Raw genomic sequence first — 24,453 nt, forward strand, 5'->3', positions numbered from 1 at the left:
GTCCATTGAGGCATTTAACAGTAAAATCGTGTCCATCGGGCCTTTTAACATTGATTCCTATGGCAAATCGGGAGCATCGCTTCGCGGGCATCGCGGGTACATTTATGGCCGGCCGCGACGCGACCGACGCGATTTCCATGTTTAACATGGGTTTCAATGGGAAATCGCGGGCATCGCGTCGGTCGCGTCGCGGCCAGACATAAATGTACCCGCGATGCCCGCGATGGGCGCCGTGCTAGGTAAAGAGTACCACGGTGTGTTCCATAATGTGTAATGGGCATTGCGGTGTGTTCCATAATGTGTAATGTGCATAACGGTGTGTTCCATAATGTGTAATGTGCATAACGGTGTGTTCCATAATGTGTAATGGACATAGTGGTGTGTTCCATAATGTGTAATGTGCATAACGGTGTGTTCCATAATGTGTAATGGGCATTGCGGTGTGTTCCATAATGTGTAATGGGCATAACGGTGTGTTCTGTAATGTGTAATGGGCATTGCGGTGTGTTCCATAATGTGTAATGTGCATAACGGTGTGTTCCATAATGTGTAATGTGCATAACGGTGTGTTCTATAATGTGTAATGTGCATAACGGTGTGTTCCATAATGTGTAATGGACATAGTGGTGTGTTCCATAATGTGTAATGTGCATAACGGTGTGTTCCATAATGTGTAATGGGCATTGCGGTGTGTTCCATAATGTGTAATGGGCATAACGGTGTGTTCTGTAATGTGTAATGGGCATTGCGGTGTGTTCCATAATGTGTAATGTGCATAACGGTGTGTTCCATAATGTGTAATGTGCATAACGGTGTGTTCTATAATGTGTAATGTGCATAACGGTGTGTTCCATAATGTGTAATGGGCATAGTGGTGTGTTCCATAATGTGTAATGTGCATAACGGTGTGTTCCATAATGTGTAATGGGCATAACGGTGTGTTCTGTAATGTGTAATGGGCATTGTGGTGTGTTCCATAATGTGTAAACTCCACCCACTATGCATATGCTTTTCTTCTATAGGTGGTCTCAGATTTCCGAGACAGGTTAGTGGACGGCGTAATGAGCGTGAGCGACCGTACACTGGGCCGGGCCCAGACCTTGATCAGAGACACCTACGAGGTGACTTCCCTAGTCATACTCTCCATGAGGAGCCCTGGAGTCGGAGAGCTGGTGAGGCTCGGGGCTGAACATTCCGTGGCCTGGGCCGAACATATTGTCGACTTTTACTTGCCAGAAGAAGAGGATGGTGAGAGACAGGGTAAGATCCTTCACAGCATTGTGATGGCTGGCCTTGTAAGTGTAGAGTTTGTATGTTCTCCTTCTGTTCCTTTTCACTGGTTGCTCCGGCTTTCTCGCTACTGTCCAGAAACATACCGGGAGGTTAATGGGCTCTGACAAAATGGACTCTAGAAGGTGTTTGTGGTGCAGCTACCATCTTAAGCACACAGAGGGAGGAGACACATTCAGCAGCTTTTTAGCGATATAAAAATAGGGGATCTCCTGACACTGTAGCTTGGAGGACTGGTATACATTTATAACTACTACATTTATTTACAGTTTAACCAAAAATCATAAACGCAAACCCGGATTTATTGTAGTCTTGTGATGGAAGTGCCAGTGAAGAGAAACAGAAGACGTGAGCTAGTTGGGCATTGTCACTCAGGCATCCACCAGGTATGGCCATCGTTGCCATTGCCATCGATGCTAAACTACGCAATGGCTGACCATCGATAGTTTTGCATATTGATGGTCATCCATTGTGTTTGATTGATTGGCCTGTGTGCCAATCAAAACATGGGGGCAAAAGTATTCAATATCGGCCATGAACCATCGATGATTTAGAATCATCGATGGTTGATGGCCATCCCTACCAGGTACCTACCGGGGCCGAAACTTATGTACCCTGCTCCTGTGGCTGTCTCACTGTAACATGGTCGCCCTCCTGCTCGCTTCCTCATGCAGTGGTGGAGAGGAAGAGGTTGTGAGGGAATAGGATTGGGAGGGCAATCTAATGAGATCAGTTCTGAGACTTTGTCCCCGGTCACTGAGGGTGGACTGATAGATGTAGGAAAGGTGAGTGGGGTACGTATGTTTTGTTTGGTGGAAATCATAACCTAGAGCATTATTGTGTGATAAAAAAACAACATAACCCACCCAATTCTTCCTCTCTGCTCATATTTCACCTGCCCCAACGTTTCCTTGTCTGGCATGTGGAAATGTTGGGAGAGACACCATTTTGAACGTGTAAAAAGTACTAAGGCAGAGTCCAGATGGAGAAATGGTTCTCTTGTTCTCACCAAGCAAGCCGTGATGCCTACTGTGGATTTGGGTACTGATGCCGGAAGCAATTCACCAACACATACCACAAAAGTTTATTTGCTGTGAAAGTACTGCCCGGCTAAGGAAACCGTTTCCTCTCCCAACATCTCCGTGATCAAGAGGTTAAGTTCTTCTCCTCCTTTACTAGACTGCTAACGAGAGCTGTTGGACACTGTGTGAGCCATCAGACGTTCCGTGGGCTAAGCCTGGCGCTGGAGAACATTTCCCCGGCACTGACTGTTCCTTGGATTTTGCGTTCTATATTATGATTATGGATCTCTACAGCTACTTGAACGTGTCGGTGAAATTAAATGTAATCCTCTTTCCGCCCTGGCTACTGTGAAGGCTAAATGTTTGATTTTCTGTCAGTATATCGTGGATTAACCCCTTCTGTGCCACAGGGGGCTGCAAGGGAAAATTTACTAAAGCTTCTAAAAATGAAAAGAAGTGATGTCATCCACAGCAACCAATGAAATTCTGTCTATCATTTCGTGGCCATGCGATTGCACGGAATAGCCTTGGCTTTGTGGGCATGTATGTAATGCTCATGTGCGCGGGGAAAGGAGGCCGGTATCTGACAGATCTTCTGCCCCAGCATGAAGCAGATGCCCATACTAATGGTGACGTTGCAGCGGCCATCTTGAAAGCAGTAGGTGACACGGGTTTCTGATTGTGCATACGTGCAGCCGTGCAATAGTTCAGAATCTGGATTCCCGGCTGCCTGCACCCACAGCCACTGTGTGCGGTGCAGAATCAGCCCCTGGGGCTTATTCACAGAAAGGGCGGATGCTGTTATGTCACTTTGCGTCACCACTTCTCAGTATTCCGCACTCTGAATAGACAATAGATCGACTTGACCACACTTTTCCCCAATCCAGCCCTATACTGACCATTTATCATAGTAAAATTATATTTTTCTATTTTTTTTTTTAAAACACTGCAAAAAAAAAAAGACATCTAATTTATCACATATTAAACCCCAAAAAAGATATCGCCTGATCAACGGAATGATACTGCCCTAGTGACATCACTGAGAATGCAACCTGTCAGCTCGCTAGCCGCCAGTGACATCATTCTGTGTATTTAGATGGTAAAAGAGTTGGGTGTGGTATATTAGGATGACAATGAAAAGGTCGGCAGTTTCTATGAGGACCTTAAAAGGTCTACACAGACAAAAGATCAGCACAAACAAATTGTCCGCCACCCGACAAGGGCGACATATGTTTTTCGTGTGTACTCCATGCCGATTTGTACATTTCATTACACGGACACCCGATTAGTGACCGTACCCTGTCAAAAAAAATATACATATAAAAAAAAACGAATGTCGACCTTTTCATTTGTCGAGCATTGCCATGGCGACCATTTAAACATGTCCATCTTTTGACCTTGTTGACGATATTCACGTCGTTAGTTAGTTTCGACCTATTGACTAACGACATATGATCTGGATACCAATATGTTGACACCCACCATACTGAAATACGCTATACACTGTACAATCCTGACCCGCAGTGTCTCTTTAGCAGGAGAGCAGTGGAGTAGTGGCAGTGAGGAGCAGGAGGAGGTGCCGGGTGCGCAGGACGGCCTGCTCTATCGTTTCTGGCTACTGGTGAACACCATCATCACAAGGGGACTCGCCAGGGGGAATCTGTACCTGGACCAATTCTGGGAGCTCCTACATGCTGGTATTAATCTTCTCTTCAGTGTCCCATCCCAGGTAACGCCTCATCCATATTATCCATGACTAAAATGCTATAAGTACAGTATGTATGTGTGTGTGTGTGTATATATATATATATATATATATATATATATATATACATGCACACATTATATAGAACCCACTAAATAAATTATATATTCATTGTGAAGACAAACACAGCAACCAATCAGATTTCAGTTTATATTTCTCTAACTGGCTCATAGATTTGATAGATGAAAGCTGATATCTCATTGGTTGAACATATTACATATAAAGCAGAGGTGGCTATTTTGGTGGTTGCACCAATAGCCACTAGAAGGCAGCATGTTAATTTACTAAAAACCTGTGAGGTGACTGAGGTATGAGGCCAATGGTACCTCATAAGTCAATGCTGCTACTAATATCTAGTGAAGTGATAGACTGTCTCTTAGTGACTACTGGCACCACCCCTCCAAAAATGGCCGCCATCACAGTGTATATATATCTATATCCCTTTGTACGGAAATGCTTCTGCATTGGTGCTCCAATTGTAGGCCAAGCAAACATGGCGGACAGTCTTCCTCTCTTTCTGTAGCCCTCTCTCTTCTTCTCTTTGCGGTCCTGGGGAAAGCACATATTCTATTATTCTCTCACATAAACCGAGGCTGGGAATGGCGGACACATTACATGCGCCCATAGCAGGAAGCTGAAGCCCCCACAATTACATTACACAGATGAGTTATAGGGAACACCGTATCCACAGACCACGTTCCTGCCTGCGGCCTACTCGTTGGAGTCACCTGGCTCGCCCACGTGGCTATATCCTCGCACGGGGACATTACCGCCACTTACAGTAAAATCCAATTATTTGTAGGAGCCTGAGGGTGCGTTATCGTGTCCCTGCGTCTGCAGACACCTCACGGAAAATCAATTGTTTGCTGAAATGAGCAGTTTCTGGACAAAGGATGTTGTTAGTAACGGTCCCCCAGCATAAGTCTCCTGTTGTACATACTGGGGCTGATTTAAAATTAGTAACTTTTCTTCAGTGCAGGCGCTGTACCCTAAAACTCGCCAGTAGGGTCTATGGATCACAGTCCATGTGGTCACACTCCTTACTTTTGCTACAGTAGTTATAAATCATGGTGCAGTGTGGACTCACAATCTATGGTCCGCATTGCCCCCATGGGACGGGGAAGGGGGGGGGGGGGGGTTGCAGAGATAGCTGCCAGTGACCCTGACAGCACATGGGAAAAGTTCACTGAACACATTTTTGCATCTCTCAGAAGCTTTTTGTAAGCGTTGGCTGGGATCTCTCACTGGTCCGGCCTTGTATGGTGACATTAAAGCTCAGATAGCATTCATGCTAATAAGTGGGTTCCCCTGGCGCAGAACGTGACCTGTTCTCTGATGTAACGGATGTGCAGAGCGGTCCCTGGATGAGCTATGGCTGCTGGCAGCTATGTCTCTGTGGCAGACACGTCAGCTAATAAGGGAAGTTAGCCACGAGGCACCAGTGATCTGTACAGCACACGAGGCACCACTGACCTGTACAGCACACGAGGCACCACTGACCTGTACAACACACGAGGCACGTCTGATCTGTACAGCACACGAGGCACCACTGATCTGTACAGCACACGAGGCACCTCTGATCTGTACAGCACACGAGGCCCCAATGATCTGTACAGCACACGAGGCACGTCTGATCTGTACAGCACACGAGGCACGTCTGATCTGTACAGCACACGAGGCACCACTGATCTGTACAGCACACAAGACACCACTGATCTGTACAGCACACGAGGCACGTCTGATCTGTACAGCACACGAGGCACCACTGATCTGTACAGCACACAAGACACCACTGATCTGTACAGCACACAAGACACCACTGATCTGTACAGCACACAAGACACCACTGATCTGTACAGCACACAAGACACCACTGATCTGTACAGCACACAAGACACCACTGATCTGTACAGCACACGAGGCACGTCTGATCTGTACAGCACACGAGACACCACTGATCTGTACAGCACACAAGACACCACTGATCTGTACAGCACACAAGACACCACTGATCTGTACAGCACACAAGACACCACTGATCTGTACAGCACACAAGACACCACTGATCTGTACAGCACACAAGGCACCACTGATCTGTACAGCACACAAGGCACCACTGATCTGTACAGCACACGAGGCACCACTGATCTGTACAGCACACAAGACACCACTGATCTGTACAGCACACAAGACACCACTGATCTGTACAGCACACGAGACACCACTGATCTGTACAGCACACAAGACACCACTGATCTGTACAGCACACGAGGCACCACTGATCTGTACAGCACACGAGACACCACTGATCTGTACAGCACACAAGACACCACTGATCTGTACAGCACACAAGGCACCGCTGATCTGTACAGCACACGAGGCACCACTGATCTGTACAGCACACGAGGCACGTCTGATCTGTACAGCACACGAGGCCCCACTGATCTGTACAGCACACGAGACACGTCTGATCTGTACAGCACACAAGACACCACTGATCTGTACAGCACACGAGACACCACTGATCTGTACAGCACACGAGGCACCACTGATCTGTACAGCACACGAGGCACCACTGATCTGTACAGCACACGAGGCACCACTGATCTGTACAGCACACAAGACACCACTGATCTGTACAGCACACAAGACACCACTGATCTGTACAGCACACAAGACACCACTGATCTGTACAGCACACAAGACACCACTGATCTGTACAGCACACGAGGCACCACTGATCTGTACAGCACACGAGGCACCACTGATCTGTACAGCACACAAGACACCACTGATCTGTACAGCACACAAGACACCACTGATCTGTACAGCACACAAGGCACCACTGATCTGTACAGCACACGAGGCCCCACTGATCTGTACAGCACACAAGGCACCACTGATCTGTACAGCACACGAGGCACCGCTGATCTGTACAGCACACAAGACACCACTGATCTGTACAGCACACGAGGCACGTCTGATCTGTACAGCACACGAGGCACCACTGATCTGTACAGCACACGAGGCACCACTGATCTGTACAGCACACGAGGCACCACTGATCTGTACAGCACACGAGGCACCACTGATCTGTACAGCACACGAGGCACCACTGATCTGTACAGCACACGAGACACCACTGATCTGTACAGCACACAATACACCACTGATCTGTACAGCACACGAGACACGTCTGATCTGTACAGCACACGAGGCACGTCTGATCTGTACAGCACACGAGGCACCAGTGATCTGTACAGCACACAAGACACCACTGATCTGTACAGCACACAAGACACCACTGATCTGTACAGCACACAAGACACCACTGATCTGTACAGCACACAAGACACCACTGATCTGTACAGCACACGAGGCACCACTGATCTGTACAGCACACAAGGCACGTCTGATCTGTACAGCACACGAGGCACCACTGATCTGTACAGCACACGAGGCACGTCTGATCTGTACAGCACACGAGGCACCACTGATCTGTACAGCACACGAGGCACCACTGACCTGTACAGCACACAAGACACCACTGATCTGTACAGCACACGAGACACCACTGATCTGTACAGCACACGAGGCACCACTGATCTGTACAGCACACGAGGCACCACTGATCTGTACAGCACACGAGGCACCACTGATCTGTACAGCACACGAGGCACGTCTGATCTGTACAGCACACGAGGCACCACTGACCTGTACAGCACACGAGGCACGTCTGATCTGTACAGCACACGAGGCACGTCTGATCTGTACAGCACACGAGGCACCACTGACCTGTACAGCACACGAGGCACGTCTGATCTGCACAGCACACGAGGCACGTCTGATCTGTACAGCACACGAGGCACGTCTGATCTGTACAGCACACGAGGCTCGTTCCCAGCTCGCTGCCATTTCACAGAACGCTGATGTCCTCTTCCAGGGGATTTCTTGCTTGATGCCAGGAGTTACATGCCCGTTGCCAAGGGTTGCATCTTGTTGTCCTGTGGGTTACATGCTGTGCCAGTGGTTCTTGCTCGTTGCCACATGGGTAATGCTAGTTGCCAGGGGTTACATGGTTGTTGCCACTGGGGGTAAATTCTCATTGGCAAGGGGAATTACATGCTCATTGCCAAGGGGATGTACATGCTCATTGCCCAGGGATGTGCACTGCAGTGTTACATGCCCATTGCCAGGGGGTGCGCACTGCATGCCGGCACTCCCGGAATCTGCACTTCTGGATAGCGCTGGGCTATCTAGCATCTGTCACTGCTCTGTGTGTCCCCCTATGGTTGCGGCTAGAACCCCTTCTGTCATTTCCCATCATGCCTGGGTCCACGTATACCTGGAGGGGGAATATAAAAGTGTGGCGAGTGAAGCGAGCCACAGCAATCAGCTCTAATCAAATGAAATGACCTACACCTACACCTACAGAAATTAGAGATAAAACAGAAACTGCAACTTCCGCCCTCACTGGACGCACATCCTTGTCAAAGGATTGAAGTGGATCCTCCGCAGATTATAAATACCTCCCAACTGTCCCGCTTTTCGCAGGACCGTCCCATTTTTGGGGGGTGGTGCCACGTTCCCCCTGCCTGCCGGGAAGCACACAGCGTCTATTCAGAGACTCAGAGGGGCTGCATGGTAGTTGCTAAATCCAAATGGGCTAAAGGACCGCTCACCCCAGGGAAAGGAGAAGGCTGGGGGCCTTGCAGCTGCAATATCCATGCCACGGGTTGCCTTCAGTAGCCCGGTGGTGAGCCCAGCGTAGCGAGGCTTGGCGAAGGTCCATTTGAGTCCCTTCTTTCTACCTTGCTCCTCCCCCTCTCTCTGGAGTGCCATCGACACATCCCCCCTCGATGGTTGCCATCGAATGCTATTAAAGCAGGAACCATCGATGGCTATAAAACATTCTATCACTGGCCATCGATGATTCCTGCCATCGCTTAGCCGCGCAGAGGAACGGGGCGGGCCACCCAACCTAGAGGTGCTCGCATGCGCAGTAGAAACTTTAACTAGCTTTCAATCTAGGTTAAAGTTTCTTCAGCGCATGCGCGCACCTTCTGCCCATGGTGCCGGGGGAACCTGAATGATTACGACGCTGCGCACACGGCCACACGCCCGCTTGGCCATACCATATGCGCTGCTGCTGCCCACCCAGTGCTGCATTTCTGGCCAAAGAAGAAGTTGCAAACTGCAGTGAGACAAGTGGTAGGGCAGGAGACGGACTGAGGGACTGCCCAACTGCAGTGGCAGGGGGGGAGGGGTGGAGAGTCATCGCCTATCGATGCCCAAAACATCAAGTACTCTGTCCAGACCATCGATGTTTCGAGAACATCGATAGTCAATGACCATTACCTCCCACCATGACCCATTCCAGGAGGGACAAAATCTCTTATATATTTAGCCAGATCTGTCACTCAACCCCTGTGGAGAACGTTCCTGTGTAGAACAGTTTCACTTTCATGTGTCTGACGTTCCACCCCCTTGACATCACCTCCCCCCGCCCAGCCAGGGCTACAGTACACGCCCACCATCCACCATTACTCCACAGCCACCATCCACCATTACTCCTGCACATCCCTACCCTCTGCCAGGACCCCCGCGACCCCCCTCCCGCGATTCGCGGGACCCCCCGCGACCCCCCCCTCCCGCGATTTGCGGGACCCCCCCGCGACCCCCCCTCCCGCGATTCGCGGGACCCCCCCTAACCCCCCCTTCCGCGAATCGCGGGACCCCCGCAACCCCCCCCTCCTGCTAATCGCGGGACCCCCGCGACCCCCCCTCCCGCGATTTGCGGAACCCCCGTGACCCCCCCTCCCGCCATTCGCAGGACCCCGCTCCCCCCTCCCGCGATTCGCGGGAACCCCTGCTTTCCACCCTCCCGCAAGTCGCCGGACCCCTGCGACCCCCCCTCCCGTGATTCGCGGGACCCCCGCGAACCCCCCCTCCCGCGATTCGCGGGACCCCCGCGACCACCCCGGTATCCGGACTATTGTTAGACAGCACTTACATCGACAGCCATTACATCGACACCATTAGTTCGACACCTCAATAGGTCGACATGGTTTTAGGTCGACATACCATTAGGTCGACATGTCATTATGTCGACAGCTCATTAGGTCGACAGCTCATTAGGTCGACATGTTTTTAGGTCGACACTGCCATTAGGTCGACAGTGTCTATGTCGACAGTCAAAAGGTCGACATGGGTTTTTTCACTGTTTATTGAGCCGACATGTGCCGACAGGCGGTATTTCATGCCCTACTATCCACTAGGGCGTGGTGGGAGAATAAAATAGTGTGCCGAGCGCAGCGAGGCACCGTGCCCAAAGCATAGCGAGCGGCTGCGGTACACTTCAAACTGTGTCCATGTCGACTGTGTCGACATTTCGGCCAAAAAACAGTGAAAAACCCATGTCGACCTTTTGACTGTCGACATAGACTCTGTCGACCTAATGGCAGTGTCGACCTAAAAACATGTCGACCTAATGAGCTGTCGACCTAATGAGCTGTCGACATAATGACATGTCGACCTAATGGTATGTCGACCTAAAACCATGTCGACCTATTGAGCTGTCGTACTAATGGTGTCGATGTAATGGCTGTCGATGTAAGTGCTGTCTAATATCCGTCCCAGACCCGACCACCCCCTCCCGCGATTCACTGGACCTCCGCGACCACCCCCTCCCGCGAAACGCGGGACCCCCGCGACCCTCCCGCAAATCGCGGGACCCCAGCGACCCCTCCCTCCTGCGAGCCCCCTCCCGCGATTCGCAGGACCCCTGCATCCTCCCCTCCCGCGATTCGCGGGACCCCTGCGACCCCCCCTCCCGGCATTAAAAGGGCCCCCCGCGACCCCCCCTCCCGCGATTCACGGCACCCCCCCCCCTACTATGATTTGCGACCCCCCTCCCGCAATTCGCGCCGCCCCCTCCCGCGATTCACGGAACCCCCCGTAGCGCCCCCCTCCCGCGATTTGTGGGCCCCCTCGGCACTTCTCGCGATTTGCGACCGCCCCCTAATTCACACATTCGGGGACCCCACCTCCCGTGATTCATGCCCCCCTCACGCAATTCACGGCACCCCCCACACCCCCCTTCCTGCGATTCGCAACCCCTCACGACCCCCCCACCCGCGATTCACGAAACCCCCCCGTAGCGCCCCCTCCCGCGATTTGCGGGCCCCCTCGGCACCTCTCGCGATTTGCGACCGCCCCGTAATTCACACATTCGGGGACCCCCCCTCCCGCGATTCATGCCCCCCTCACGCAATTCACGGCACCCCCCATACCCCCCTTCCTGCGATTCAGAACCCCCCACGACCCCCCCCTCCCGCGATTCATGCCCCCTCCCGCAATTCACGGACCCCCGCACCACCCCCCTGCGCCCACCCTCCCTTGATTCACGTCCCCCTCATGCAATTCACGGCAACCCCCCACACCCCCCCTCCTGCGATTCGCAGCCCCCCCACGACCCCCGCCTCCTGCGATTCATGACCCCTCCCGTGATTCACGGACCCCCGCACCACCCCCCCTTGACTCACGGCACCCCACGCGCCCCTCCCGCAATTCACGGACCTCCGCAACCCCCCCTCCCGCAATTCACTTACCCCGACAACCCCCCTCCCGCAATTTGCGGACCCCCCTTCCCACGATTCAAGCCCCCCCGCGCCCCCGCCCACGATTTGCGGACCCCCGCCCCCTCCCGCTAACCGCGGATCCCCACACACCACCCCCCCTCCCGCAATTTGCAGACCCCCCAGACCCCCTTCCGGCAATTCCACCCCCCAGCGGACCACCGCGGCCCCCGCTTCCGCATTTCACGTACCCCCGTGACAATGGGGGATCCTGTACCACCACAAGCAGGTACCGCCCCTAGGTGGGAAATCCGGCCCTGGCTGCCGCACTGCAGGTTTCCCCACTGCCCTCTGCACCAGCGCCACAACTTTTATCAATGTCTTGCCCACATACCACTATTATACAGCCTCCTGCTCTCATGCACGCTCACTCCCTCCCAGTGGGAGGAGACGCTCACCCACTGCCGGGAGCTGCATACTGTCCCCCACCCTCCTCCAGTTCTAGGGATGCCCATCGACCATCAATGATTTTCAAATAATCGATGGTTTATGGCCGATGTTGAATACTTTTGCCATCAATGTGGGAGGACACTGCCCTGCCTCCTGTTCTCCTGCCCCGTAACTTCCGCCAGTGGTGACCCGCTCACCCTGTGTTGCCCACATTCCCCTATCATGCTTTACCGCCCAGCCTCCTGCTCTCATGCACCCTAACTCCCACCCAGTCGGAGGAGACACTGACTCCTGTATTTCTGTGCTGCCACGCTGGACCCTCACCCACTGGCAGAAGCTGCACAGTGTCCACCACCCTCTTTAGTCCCCCGTATGCCCACACACCTGTATCACTACCCAGCTTCCTGCTCTCCTGAACCGTAACTTCCACCACTGGGTAATCGCTGACGCTGTGTTGCCCACATACCCCTATCATGCCTCATATCCCAGCCTCCTGCTCTCATGCACCCTAACTCCCACCCAGTAGGAGGAGACACTGACTCAGGGCCACCGTCCGGTACTCCTGTGCTGCCACGCTGGACCCTCACCCACTGCCAGAAGCTGCAATACAGGGCATCTTTCATACAATTCTAACCATATTTCTCACAATACAAATGTTCACAAATTAAGGGGCGTAGCCCCTTACGCCGGTGTGAAGAGCGCCCGTAGGGCGCGATGAATCACCTAGTACTCTGATACTGAACTTCCTTGCCAATGGCAGTTGCAGAGGTGGGACTGCACCACTGTCCAAAATTCAAATAGGGGAGCCACACCTGCCAGAGAGCGTTTGGGACAGCAGTTGGTGGGGCTCCCCTCTCTGAATTTTGGACTGTGCTGCAGCCCTGCAACTCTGCAACTGCCACTACATGTAAGTCCAGGAACAGAGCATCTTGTCCCTCCTGGAATGGGTCATGTTGGGAGGTATTCCCTACCCGTCGTCTCCTCCTGGCTATGCTCCCATAGTGACGTAACAAGGGGCGTGGCCTGCAGCGTCGCTACCCCCTCGAGATCACGCCCCTTTCTCATAGGCCACGGCACAACGCAGTCGCAGTCACGCACCCTTTAGGGCGCAAACGTTGCGAAGCACGAATTACATAATGCGGCTCCGCCGCGGTGCAGGGCCCGGACAAGCGTACTGTATTCCTCTGATGGTGGCCCTAAAGCCTGTGTATGTGCACCCATCTCCTATAGGGATATATATGGCAGTTTCTATAAGGGATAGCAAGCGGTACTATAAGGGAAGCGGCGCGGAACCTACGTGACATGTCACCCATCTGCCCCCGGAGGTGTCTGCACAGACGAGTGATCTGTCTGGCTGTCGGCTGCTTTCATCTCCAGATGTCTGCTCTAAAGAGGCTGTTATACTGTATATCTAGACCCATTAATATTGTCCTCATCTCATCTCTGTCTACACACACTCCGTGCCTGGCGCCATTACTGTACCTCCGCTCCCATGCTGCAGTGTTACAGCGAGCAGCTACTAATAACTACTTACCTCACTAATAACATGATATAATAATATTTAATTACCTCACTAATAACATTAATTCTCACTAATAACATTAATTACTAATTACCTCACTAATAACATGAATTACTAATATCGAATTACCTCACTAATAACAAGAATTCTCACTAATAACATTAATTACTTATTACTAATTACCTCACTAATAACATGATCTACTAATATCTAATTACCTCACTAATAACATGATCTACTAATATCTAATTACCTCACTAATAACATGATCTACTAATATCTAATTACCTCAGAGATAACATGATATACTAATATCTAATTACCTCAGAGATAACATGATCTACTAATATCTAATTACCTCAGTAATAACATGATATACTCATATCTAATTACCTCAGTAATAACATGATATACTAATATCTAATTACCTCAGAGATAACATGATATACTAATATCTAATTACCTCAGAGATAACATGATATACTAATATCTAATTACCTCAGTAATAACATGATATACTAATATCTAATTACCTCAGAGATAACATGATATACTAATATCTAATTACCTCAGAGATAACATGATATACTAATATCTATACCTCAGTAATAACATGATATACTAATATCTAATTACCTCAGAGATAACATGATATACTAATATCTAATTACCTCAGAGATAACATGATATACTAATATCTAATTACCTCAGAGATAACATGATATACTAATATCTAATTACCTCAGAGATAACATGATATACTAATATCTATACCTCAGTAATAACATGATATAATAATATCTAATTACCTCAGTAGTAACATGATCTACTAATATCTAATTCCCTCACTAATAACATATAATAATTTCTTATTACCTCAGAGATAACATACATGATATAATAATATCTAATTACCTCAGTAGTAACATGATATACTAATATCTAATAACCCCAGTAATAATGTAATATAATACTATATAATTACCTCAGAGATAACATGATATACTAATATCTATACCTCAGTAGTAACATGATCTACTAATATCTAATTCCCTCACTAATAACATATAATAATTTCTTATTACCTCAGAGATAACATACATGATATAATAATATCTAATTACCTCATCAGCCAGTATAATCTATATAGAAGCAGCTTATCAGGCCTAGGGCACAATATAAATTACACCTTTGGGAGATAAGGTGCAGGTTGCCTATAGCAACCAATAATGGTAATTTTCTAGACTAAGTGATAACTAGGAACCTATTGGTTCCTATGGGCAACGACGCTACCTAATCTCTCAAATAATGGCAATGATGCACAGAAAGTCCTGGGGTGTAGTCAGCGGAGATTATGTTAGCACGCCCATTGGCAGAAACAATTGGTTAGTAGCTGGTGGGGGCATTCAGGTGGGGAGAGGGGAAAATAATTGTATACGGGCCAAATATTTGATATATCTGCCCCATTACAGGCCAGGGGGGAGACATCTTTCCTCCAGCACTTCCTGTCAGCAGCTATTGAAGCGCGCTTTGCGGAGATGCAGCCACAGACGATGGGCCAGTGTCCGGCCATAGGGATAGCAATAGGGGGACTGCCCTCAGGAGCAGATGTATTAAGTTCTGTGAAGTGATAAAGTGAAAGGTGATAACGTGGCAATCAATCGGCTCCTAACTGTCAATCTGCAAATCCAACCTGTAACATGAAAGTTAGGAGCTGATTGGCTGCTGCATTATCACCGACCACTTGGTCACTTCGCCAGGCTTAATACATCTGCCCCTGTGTTATGCCTTGTTCTCCCTCTAGTGCAGTGGTTCCCAACCCCGGTCCTCAAGTACCCCCAACAGTACATGTTTTCCAGGTCACCCAGCAGGTGCACTCATTATTCAGACACATTTTAAAAGATCCACAGGTGGAGCTAATTATGTCACTTGGGATTCTGTGTGGAGACCTGTAAAACGTGCACTGTTGGGGGTCCTGAGGACCAGGGTTGGGAAGCACTGCTCTAGTGTCCCGCCATCCAGCTGCTGACATGTACTAGAACACTGTGTGGGATCTCCTCTGAGCATTATTGGACAGGGTTATGGGATGCATGGATTGGGGACACTGTAGGTACATAGGCCTTAGATCATACCAGGCCCAATATAATAAAATGGCATTTTGGAAGGCATGGAAAGTTGTTATCTGGCGTGACATCCAGCGATGACATGGAATAATTATCATGAACATAGTGTACAGGACATTATTCCCAGAGTCGGCGTGTCATCCGCTGGGATTTGGTATACATGCCCCTCTCTGTGAGCGCTCTGCTCTGGAGCACGTACCATGTTACTCTCCCACTCCTTCCTCCTCTCGTGTCAGGCTGGTGCATTAACTCTTTCCCTCTCCTGCGTCCAGACATTGGCCCTTCAAAGATGGCTGCTTCAACCTGTCCCTCAGCCCTAGCCTGCGTCCGGTCTCCGGTATACTTTTATGGGGATTTTAACACTAGAGATCTCCCCAAATCGGGAGGAAACATAGATTTGTGTTTTGTCAGCCTAAGGATTCTATTGTGGACCAAAGCAGCAGGTGAGATCTTCTATGGAGGTGGTGTAGAGTGAGAAGAGAAGGAGACCAGGGACAGAACCCTGGGGAGCACAATATGAGAAGGAAGAGAGGGGTAGTTAAAGTTGGAGGTAGAGACAGAGAAGGAGCAGGTAGACAGAAGTGCGCAGTGTCCAAGAACCCATAGGAGTGGTGGTTTGAGGTGAGGGCGGGGTGGTCAGTAGTGCCAATCGCAGTGGATGGGTCAAGACGGATGAGTAAGGAAACCTGACTTTTACACTTAGCATTAAGAAGGTAATTGCAGAACTCGGTAAGTACAGTTTTCATGGACTGAAGGCAGTGACAGCCATCTGAGGCTAGTGAATGAGGGGGTGTGAGTAGCCGCCAAGTATTGCCCATTCATTGGCCAGTGGTCACCTGGTACAGAGGTCCACCCAGAGCCTTCTCTTCAGTTACCCAAGCCCACTGGAAAATGGTGCCACCACCTCAGCTCCAGTGGACATGGGCATGATGACTTCTACGTTTCCTTTTGTTATAAATTTAAGGGATTCAGACAAATTTTAAAAAATCTTTTTTTGGCCAATTCTTTGGGTTGTTTGAGGTCAAGTTTTAACACCGCTATGCACAGGCTCTCTGGGAACTGTTCAATGTCAACCTGCTGACTGTTGACCTGTTATACCATAACCATTGCCTCGGCATATGCGCAATGCGGCTTAGCTATTAGCGTCCGGTAGCAGACAATCGCCAATTGCAACCATCTCTGATCCTGCACCTATTACCAACATAGCCTTATAATGAGTAGTCACTGAGGTACTGCGACCTTTATGTCTGTTGTGTAGACATAATATTATTTCACCCCTAATCGCTAGACATCCCCCGGCAGACATTGAGGGGTTAACAGCTGAGTGTTCTCTTCTCCTGGTTCTCAGCGTTAGGACACAGTGCTGGAAATTGCTTCTCCAGCTTTGTTCTCTGGCCAGTTATCTGGAAGCGATTATATGTAATTGCCAGCTACAGTCGAATGAGAGCAGAAGACATTATGCACGTCGCCGAATCTCTGCTTCTCGGAGCACAGAGTAAAATTATCTGCAACATTTCTCCCAGTAACTTCCCACCATTCCGGAGCTCATTCCCCAACCAGGTGTAATCCCTACCTCTCCTGTGTGATCATTCCTCCGACCTGTCTCTCCTGTGTGATCATTTCTCTGACCAGGTGTAATCCCTACCTCTCCTGTGTGATCATTTCTCCGTTCAGGTGTGATCCCCGTTTCTCCTGTGTGACCATTCCTCCGACCAGGTGTAATCCCTAGCTCTCCTGTGTCCAGGTGTGATCCCCGTCTCTCCTGTGTGATTATTCCTCCGACCAGGTGTGATCCCAGTCTCTCCTGTGTCATCATTCCTCCGTCCAGGTGTAATCCCCTTCTCTCCTGTGTGATTATTTCTCTGACCAGGGGTAATCCCCGTTCCTCCAACCAGGTGTGATCCCCGTTTCTCCTGTGTGATCATTCCTCCGACCAGGGGTAATCCCGTATCTCCTGTGTAATCATTTATCTGTCCAGGTGTAATCCCCATCTCTCCTGTGTGATCATTCCTCCGACCAGGTGTGATCCCCGTCTCTCCTGTGTGATCATTCCTCCGACCAGGTGTGATCCCAGTCTCTCCTGTGTGATCATTCCTCCGTCCAGGTGTTATCCCCTTCTCTCCTGTGTCATCATTCCTCTGTCCAGGTGTAATCCCCGTCTCTCCTGTGTGATCATTCCTCCGACCAGGTGTTATCCCCTTCTCTCCTGTGTGATCATTCCTTCAACCAGGTGTAATCCCCGTCTCTCCTGTGTGATCATTCCTCCGACCAGGTGTAATCCCCGTCTCTCCTGTGTGATCATTCCTCCGACCAGGTGTAATCCCCTTCTATCCTGTATGATCATTCCTCCGACCAGGTGTGAACCCTCTCTCCTGTGTGATCATTCCTCCGACCAGGTGTAACCCCCTTCTCTCCTGTGTGATCATTCCTTCAACCAGGTGTAATCCCTGTCTCTACTGTGTGATCATTCCTCCGACCAGGGGTAATCCCTGTCTCTCCTGTGTGATCATTCCTCCGACCAGGGGTAATCCCTGTCTCTCCTGTGTGATCATTCCTCCGACCAGGTGTAATCCCCGTCTCTCCTGTGTGATCATTCCTCCGACCAGGGGTAATCCCTGTCTCTCCTGTGTTCATTCCTCCGACCAGGGGTAATCCCTGTCTCTCCTGTGTAATCATTCCTCCGACCAGGTGTAATCCCCGTCTCTCCTGTGTGATCATTCCTCCGACCAGGGGTAATGCCCGTCTCTCCTGTGTGATCATTCCTCTGACCAGGGGTAATCCCTGTCTCTCTCCTGTGTGATCATTCCTCCGACCAGGTGTAATCTCTGTGTCTCCTGTGTTATCATTCCTCGGACTCGGTGTAATCCCGTCTCTCCTGTGTGATCATTCCTCCGACCAGGTGTAATCCCTGTCTCTCCTGTGTGATCATTCCTCCGACCAGGGGTAATCCCTGTCTCTCCTGTGTGATCATTCCTCCGACCAGGTGTAATCCCCGTCTCTCCTGTGTGATCATTCCTCCGACCAGGTGTAATCCCTGTCTCTCCTGTGTGATCATTCCTCCCACCAGGTGTAATCTCTGTGTCTCCTGTGTTATCATTCCTCGGACTGGGTGTAATCCCGTCTCTCCTGTGTGATCATTCCTCCGACCAGGTGTAATCCCGTCTCTCCTGTGTGATCATTCCTCCGACCAGGTGTAATCCCCGTATCTCCTGTGTGATCATTCCTCCGACCAGGGGTAATCCCCGTCTCTCCTGTGTGATCATTCCTCCGACCAGGGGTAATGCCCGTCTCTCCTGTGTGATCATTCCTCCGACCAGGGGTAATCCAGGTCTCCTGTGTCATCATTCCTCCGACCAGGGGTAACCCCCTTCTCTCCTGTGCGATCATTCCTCCTACCAGGTGTAATCCCCGTCTCCTGTGTGATCATTCCTCCAGCCTGTAATGCCCAATTGTAGAACTCCTAAGAGCCCTCAAAATATGTACTCTACTATTAGTTCTGGATTTCTCTGGGAGATGGGGGGGGGGGGTATTTTATGTTAGTTTCCGAAGTGTCGTATTTTTGAACTAATCTTTATTATTTTTATTTATATATAGATTTGATTTGCTCATTTGCCATGGGAATTACTGACAGTGGGCAAAGCTGTTGAGGTGCTGCAGGCCAGGGGTTAGTGCCAGGGTCTATGCCCAGCTCTGTCTCGTGTTTGCAGCCTGGTCTCCACCTCACGCCCCTCTCTGCACACCTTGCAGGTGATGTGATTGTTCCTGTGTGCACACTTAGCACCCCGGATCCCTCACACACCGCTCTGCAGTGATGACAGGAGACAGATGCGTGGCCTGCTCGTGCAGAGGAGCTCACAGTGGTGTGCCGCTCTGCAGACGTGTGGGCTGTGTGTGTGTAACTAGCTGCCACAACAAAAGGACCAATTTCCTGCAGTCGCAGCCACGTCCGACACACCAGTGTCCTACAGCAAGAGACACACAATGCTCGGCAAGGCCATACATGTGAGCCCAGCGCTGTGCTACATAAACAGCCATTATCTGCCTCACATTACAGGCGGAGGGAGGCCGTGAGCTGCTGACAGACGGCTGATAGCAGTTACATAACCAACCAGCCTTTCCCTATCCGCGATAACACCTCCTCTGGGCGGCCTGTCCATGTCCCCACCATAGTCTTGCATGGTCATTTTATACGTGGTCACCAGTGATGCCCCGTATTACACCGTTAATATAGCATCACATATTCTGCTTCCGATCCTTTACATAAATCCTAAACGGCCAAATGTATTGTATTTGTGACCACTGATCCTTGCTGTCTGATAGTAGTGATGTCATCAGTTAGAAGTGGTGACATCACTGGTATTGTTAGGGAGCCCTCCCCCCTCTCCTGTGATTGTGATGAGGCATACACATTCCTGGTCACACAGGTGACGTACACACCTGAGCGCCCACAGCTTGGAGTGTGAGCCGGACATTGCCCCCACCGAGACTGGCATTCTCTACATTCCTGTCATTGTTTATGACCGAAAGTACTGGTGTGGGAGGCCCAAGGTCACCCTCCAGTCCTGAACCCCCCCCCCCCGCAGGGTCTTATACGCACACCCCACCTGGGGCAATAGCTGTCCGGTGATCCAAACCTTTGTTATATACAGCCGTGTAGGCAGCAGAGCGTGCTGGCTCATACCAGGGACTTTCCACGCTGTAATGCCCACACGTGTGCTGAGTTACTCTGTGGCTGCTAGCACCGGTGTACTACAATGACAAGAACACCATCTAACAGCTAGGCAGGAACAAATAGATGTGACTCTCAGCGCATGTGACTGAACTCTGTACATGGTTCTGTACAGTTACAGAGGGAAATTTACCAACAGTGCAAATGTGTTTTTATCCATATCGACCAATCAGATGTTTACTTTTATTGCCTGACTGGCAGTGAACCAATGGGATCTCACTGCGGATTGGTGACATTTGATAACTAATGATGATTTGGACATTATAATGAAAACATAAGATTGTGGTGTTTCTGAAGAGGGACGAGTGACCGTGCCCCGGAGCTGCTGTTTGGCTAGTCTCCACCCACCTCTGTGATGTCATCACGCTTACAGACATCATTGGCGACTGCACAGGATCCGCCATGTGTGTAATGGCTGAGACAGGTCCTCCCTGCAAGTGGGTTGATCTGCCTGTTGATGGAACGCATTTTCCGTGAAATGGGCGGAGAACTCACAGGACTTGTCTGTCACGTGGGAGTGTCAGGGATGTGAATGCGTTGGCAGCTGTGCACACACGGGGAAAATCACTCTAGACTCACTCGGTGCTGCAAAGGCCATATGGTGAAGGATGATGTCAGCGGTCCTCCCACCCAACGCCCAGAGAATGACTGGATTTACCGGGGAAAACACAGGTGTTACGCCCCAAAACGCCTGACACCTGTCAATGACCCTGCGAGCGACCAGCTAAGGCTAACATTCACATGGTCCATGTGTGGCAGTCCACCCCTGGTGTACTCTTGTGCCCCCAAAGAGATTTTAATTGCAGCCAATGCTGCTCAGAGGAAAACCTCCTTTGCTTGTTGAAGCTGCAGGTCTGTGAGGGGTTAACAGACTCAGCTAGTGTCCTAGTGTCCCAGCTCCCCTGCACATGAGACAGGAAGCTGTTAGGTCAGAGGTGATCCCAGCAGCAGTGTGAGAGAGAAAGTGTGCAGAGGGGAGAAGAGCTTGTATCCTGAGCCAGGAAGCATGCAGACAGAGATGCTGTGCAGAGAGAAGCACACATCTGAGACCAGGCACTGGGAGCAAGGACCCAGCAGTGAATGACAGCCAGCACTGCTGACCAGAAGAAGGGGTGAGCACCATGTGAAGGGATGACTGCAGAGACCTACAGCACAGAACTAAGCAGAGAGGGACACTGCAACCCATCTGGGAGTCACTCAGAGGACAGCCCCACAGAGCAGCAGAGGCCAAGAGTCATTACCAGCAGGAGCTGGCACCAGAACTAAGGTACCGGGGAGCCCTATACCCCAACAGCAAGCCCGCACCCCAGCAGGGGTACCCCCTGAAGTCCTATCCCCTCCTGACAGCACACATCATTGGAGGTCCACTTTAGTGACTGACATCCTGTACCCTGTTTATTACTGCAGCACGGATAGTTCCAATACCTTACAAGAAGTCACCCTAAAACAGGTGGCTTGCTTGTCCCTCTTGAGAGGATTGTTAACCTTTAATGTTCTACACAAGTTAGTGTGCACACTAAGCTAGGGACTATTCTCTCTTGTGAGGATTTCCGTCGCGGGACCTTTCTCCAAGTGCAGTGACTGTTTTGCACCAGGGACTACAGTTCAGTACACACAGGGTGCATAGCGCCACCTGTCGGTCGGATATTTTGTGATAGTGTTATATATGCAGTATAGTGTCTTAGTGATGTAATATTATTCTCTTTAATGTCTCTTCTCTTTTGTATTTTTATCACCATGATGTCATTCTATTTGCAATCGTTATCTCTTTAATGCCTTAAATTGAACGTTTACATGTTACACCTTTTCTTGATGGTTATATATGTGTAAATGCACTGCAGCAACCGGTACGAGTATCTTTTTTTTAAATAAATCTTTGTTGCTGCTAATTGTAGTAGTGTCACTTCTGTGGGTCCTCCTTGGGTTGTGCCATTCCCTGTCACAGGTTCTTCCAAGAAGAGGCCGTGAAGATCCGAAGCCGGCAAGTCCAGATTCAGGTACCATCTTACACCACACCGTTACAGGGGCACTGTCACACTTGGCGTCTACGAACAGGATTGCACAAGACCCCTGTAAACGGCAAGATGTGGCGATCGCAGTACATAGAACCGCTGGAGATGCGAAGAACCGCCACTCCACCAGCCCAAGCCAATCAGAACTCAATTGGGGCCATCATCGGAGCGATGACCGAAATGACCAGGATGATCCGTGAGATGCGTCAGGAATGGGCGGAGGATGAAAAGGAAAGACAGCAACGTGAAGGTGGCAGAAGGCATAGATGGCAACAGAATCCCCAATGGAGGTCAGAACGACTACACACTGTGAGAAGGCATGGGAGAAGTAGTCCACCGGCAGTGTTCCAGAATGCGTCAAGAGCATCCGGTGTAACTCAGATGACCAATAGGCCGCGAGCCAGCCCAAGAAGAATTGCAGGTCGTGTCCTGTGGTTTGATGTACCACGCGGGTATGGCTTCATTAAGCGTGCAGATACCGGGCGTAGCGTGTACGTCCATTACACCGCCATCCAGCATGCCGATCCTCAAAACTGCTTCCGGAGCCTGAGCGACGGTGAGGTAGTCGAATTTGAACTGGTGAATGGGAGGAGGGGCATCAAGGCCGCCAAAGTGACTGGGCCGAATGGAACACCGGTGCTGCGCAACAGACACGCCCCAGAACAGCATTGGCACTACCCACACCGTAAAGAGCCTCCACCTTACAACCAATACAACGGAAGTAGAGCTGAACAGAGAGAGGTCAAGCAGGAAAATAAAAGGGTGAACACCAATCCTCCTAGACCAGGACAGATGCCCCGCCCACCAGAACCTGACATCACGAGGTCAAGCGAGAAACCGGTCGTGTGGAGTGAGACAGTCCATCAGAATCGGCAAGAAGCGACCAGGCCTCAACTTCCAGAGCCGACGCGGGAGTACGTGCCCAGGATGGACGATGCCGATTACCGGGTGGCGAATCTAAGGCCGAGAAATGTCGGAATGGTAGACCAGCAGAGAAGCCCAGAGATTGTGGTTCACATGGCTGTGACACAGACAGTGGAGCCGTCAGCAGCAGAACCAGTTGTGCCACTGCCTGAATCCAAGGCCAAAGTAGAAGCACCAGAGAGAGAAGACAAGGCCAAGATCTGTTTCATCGGTGGGAAGCCGGTAACAAGTGGTGAATATACGACCATCTCAGGAGAGGAATTCGCCCTCAGAATCCAGCAGGCGATACAGAGGTCGAAGAGGCAAGATGGAGAGGCGAGACGTGCCTAAAGCTGAGTGCAAGTCGTGAGAGTGGGCGCCATCCGTTGACAGCAGTGGAGAAGCTGGACCGCAGAGGGATGGAGTCCTGTGGCGGAGGGATGGTTGACCCAGGGAGCCCACATTGGATAGTCAGGTTATAGGAAGGTATGTAATACTTGTGGTTATGTAATGTATAACTGTTTGCATTGTTTTGTTGCTGCAAAATGTTTATTGACAGGAATTTGTCCGGAACTTATTGGCTCTGGTTAAGTTGCCTGCGGACAGGCAAATTTCCAGCAGGGAGGTGTGTGGCAGTCCACCCCTGGTGTACTCTTGTGCCCCCAAAGAGATTTTAATTGCAGCCAATGCTGCTCAGAGGAAAACCTCCTTTGCTTGTTGAAGCTGCAGGTCTGTGAGGGGTTAACAGACTCAGCTAGTGTCCTAGTGTCCCAGCTCCCCTGCACATGAGACAGAAGCTGTTAGGTCAGAGGTGATCCCAGCAGCAGTGTGAGAGAGAAAGTGTGCAGAGGGGAGAAGAGCTTGTATCCTGAGCCAGGAAGCATGCAGACAGAGATGCTGTGCAGAGAGAAGCACACATCTGAGACCAGGCACTGGGAGCAAGGACCCAGCAGTGAATGACAGCCAGCACTGCTGACCAGAAGAAGGGGTGAGCACCATGTGAAGGGATGACTGCAGAGACCTACAGCACAGAACTAGGCAGAGAGGGACACTGCAACCC

General features: G+C 50.4%; 1 protein-coding gene across 2 annotated transcripts in view; it reads left to right on the top strand.

The window, feature by feature from the left end:
* Window positions 1-24,453, top strand: part of LOC146049799 (perilipin-1-like) — a 44,556-nt gene that overhangs the window by 11,951 nt on the left and 8,152 nt on the right. The window contains exons 4-5 of one of the 2 annotated variants that reach the window (XM_083166428.1): window positions 1,023-1,260; window positions 3,848-4,041. In XM_083166428.1, the coding sequence (XP_083022554.1) occupies window positions 1,023-1,260; window positions 3,848-4,041 (432 nt within the window). The remainder of the gene's footprint in view (window positions 1-1,022; window positions 1,261-3,847; window positions 4,042-24,453) is intronic. The other variant, XM_083166429.1, reaches the window with a different exon arrangement.

The sequence above is a fragment of the Crinia signifera genome, chromosome 12, assembly GCF_055691185.1.
Source record: "Crinia signifera chromosome 12, ASM5569118v1, whole genome shotgun sequence".
Lineage (NCBI taxonomy): Eukaryota > Metazoa > Chordata > Amphibia > Anura > Myobatrachidae > Crinia > Crinia signifera.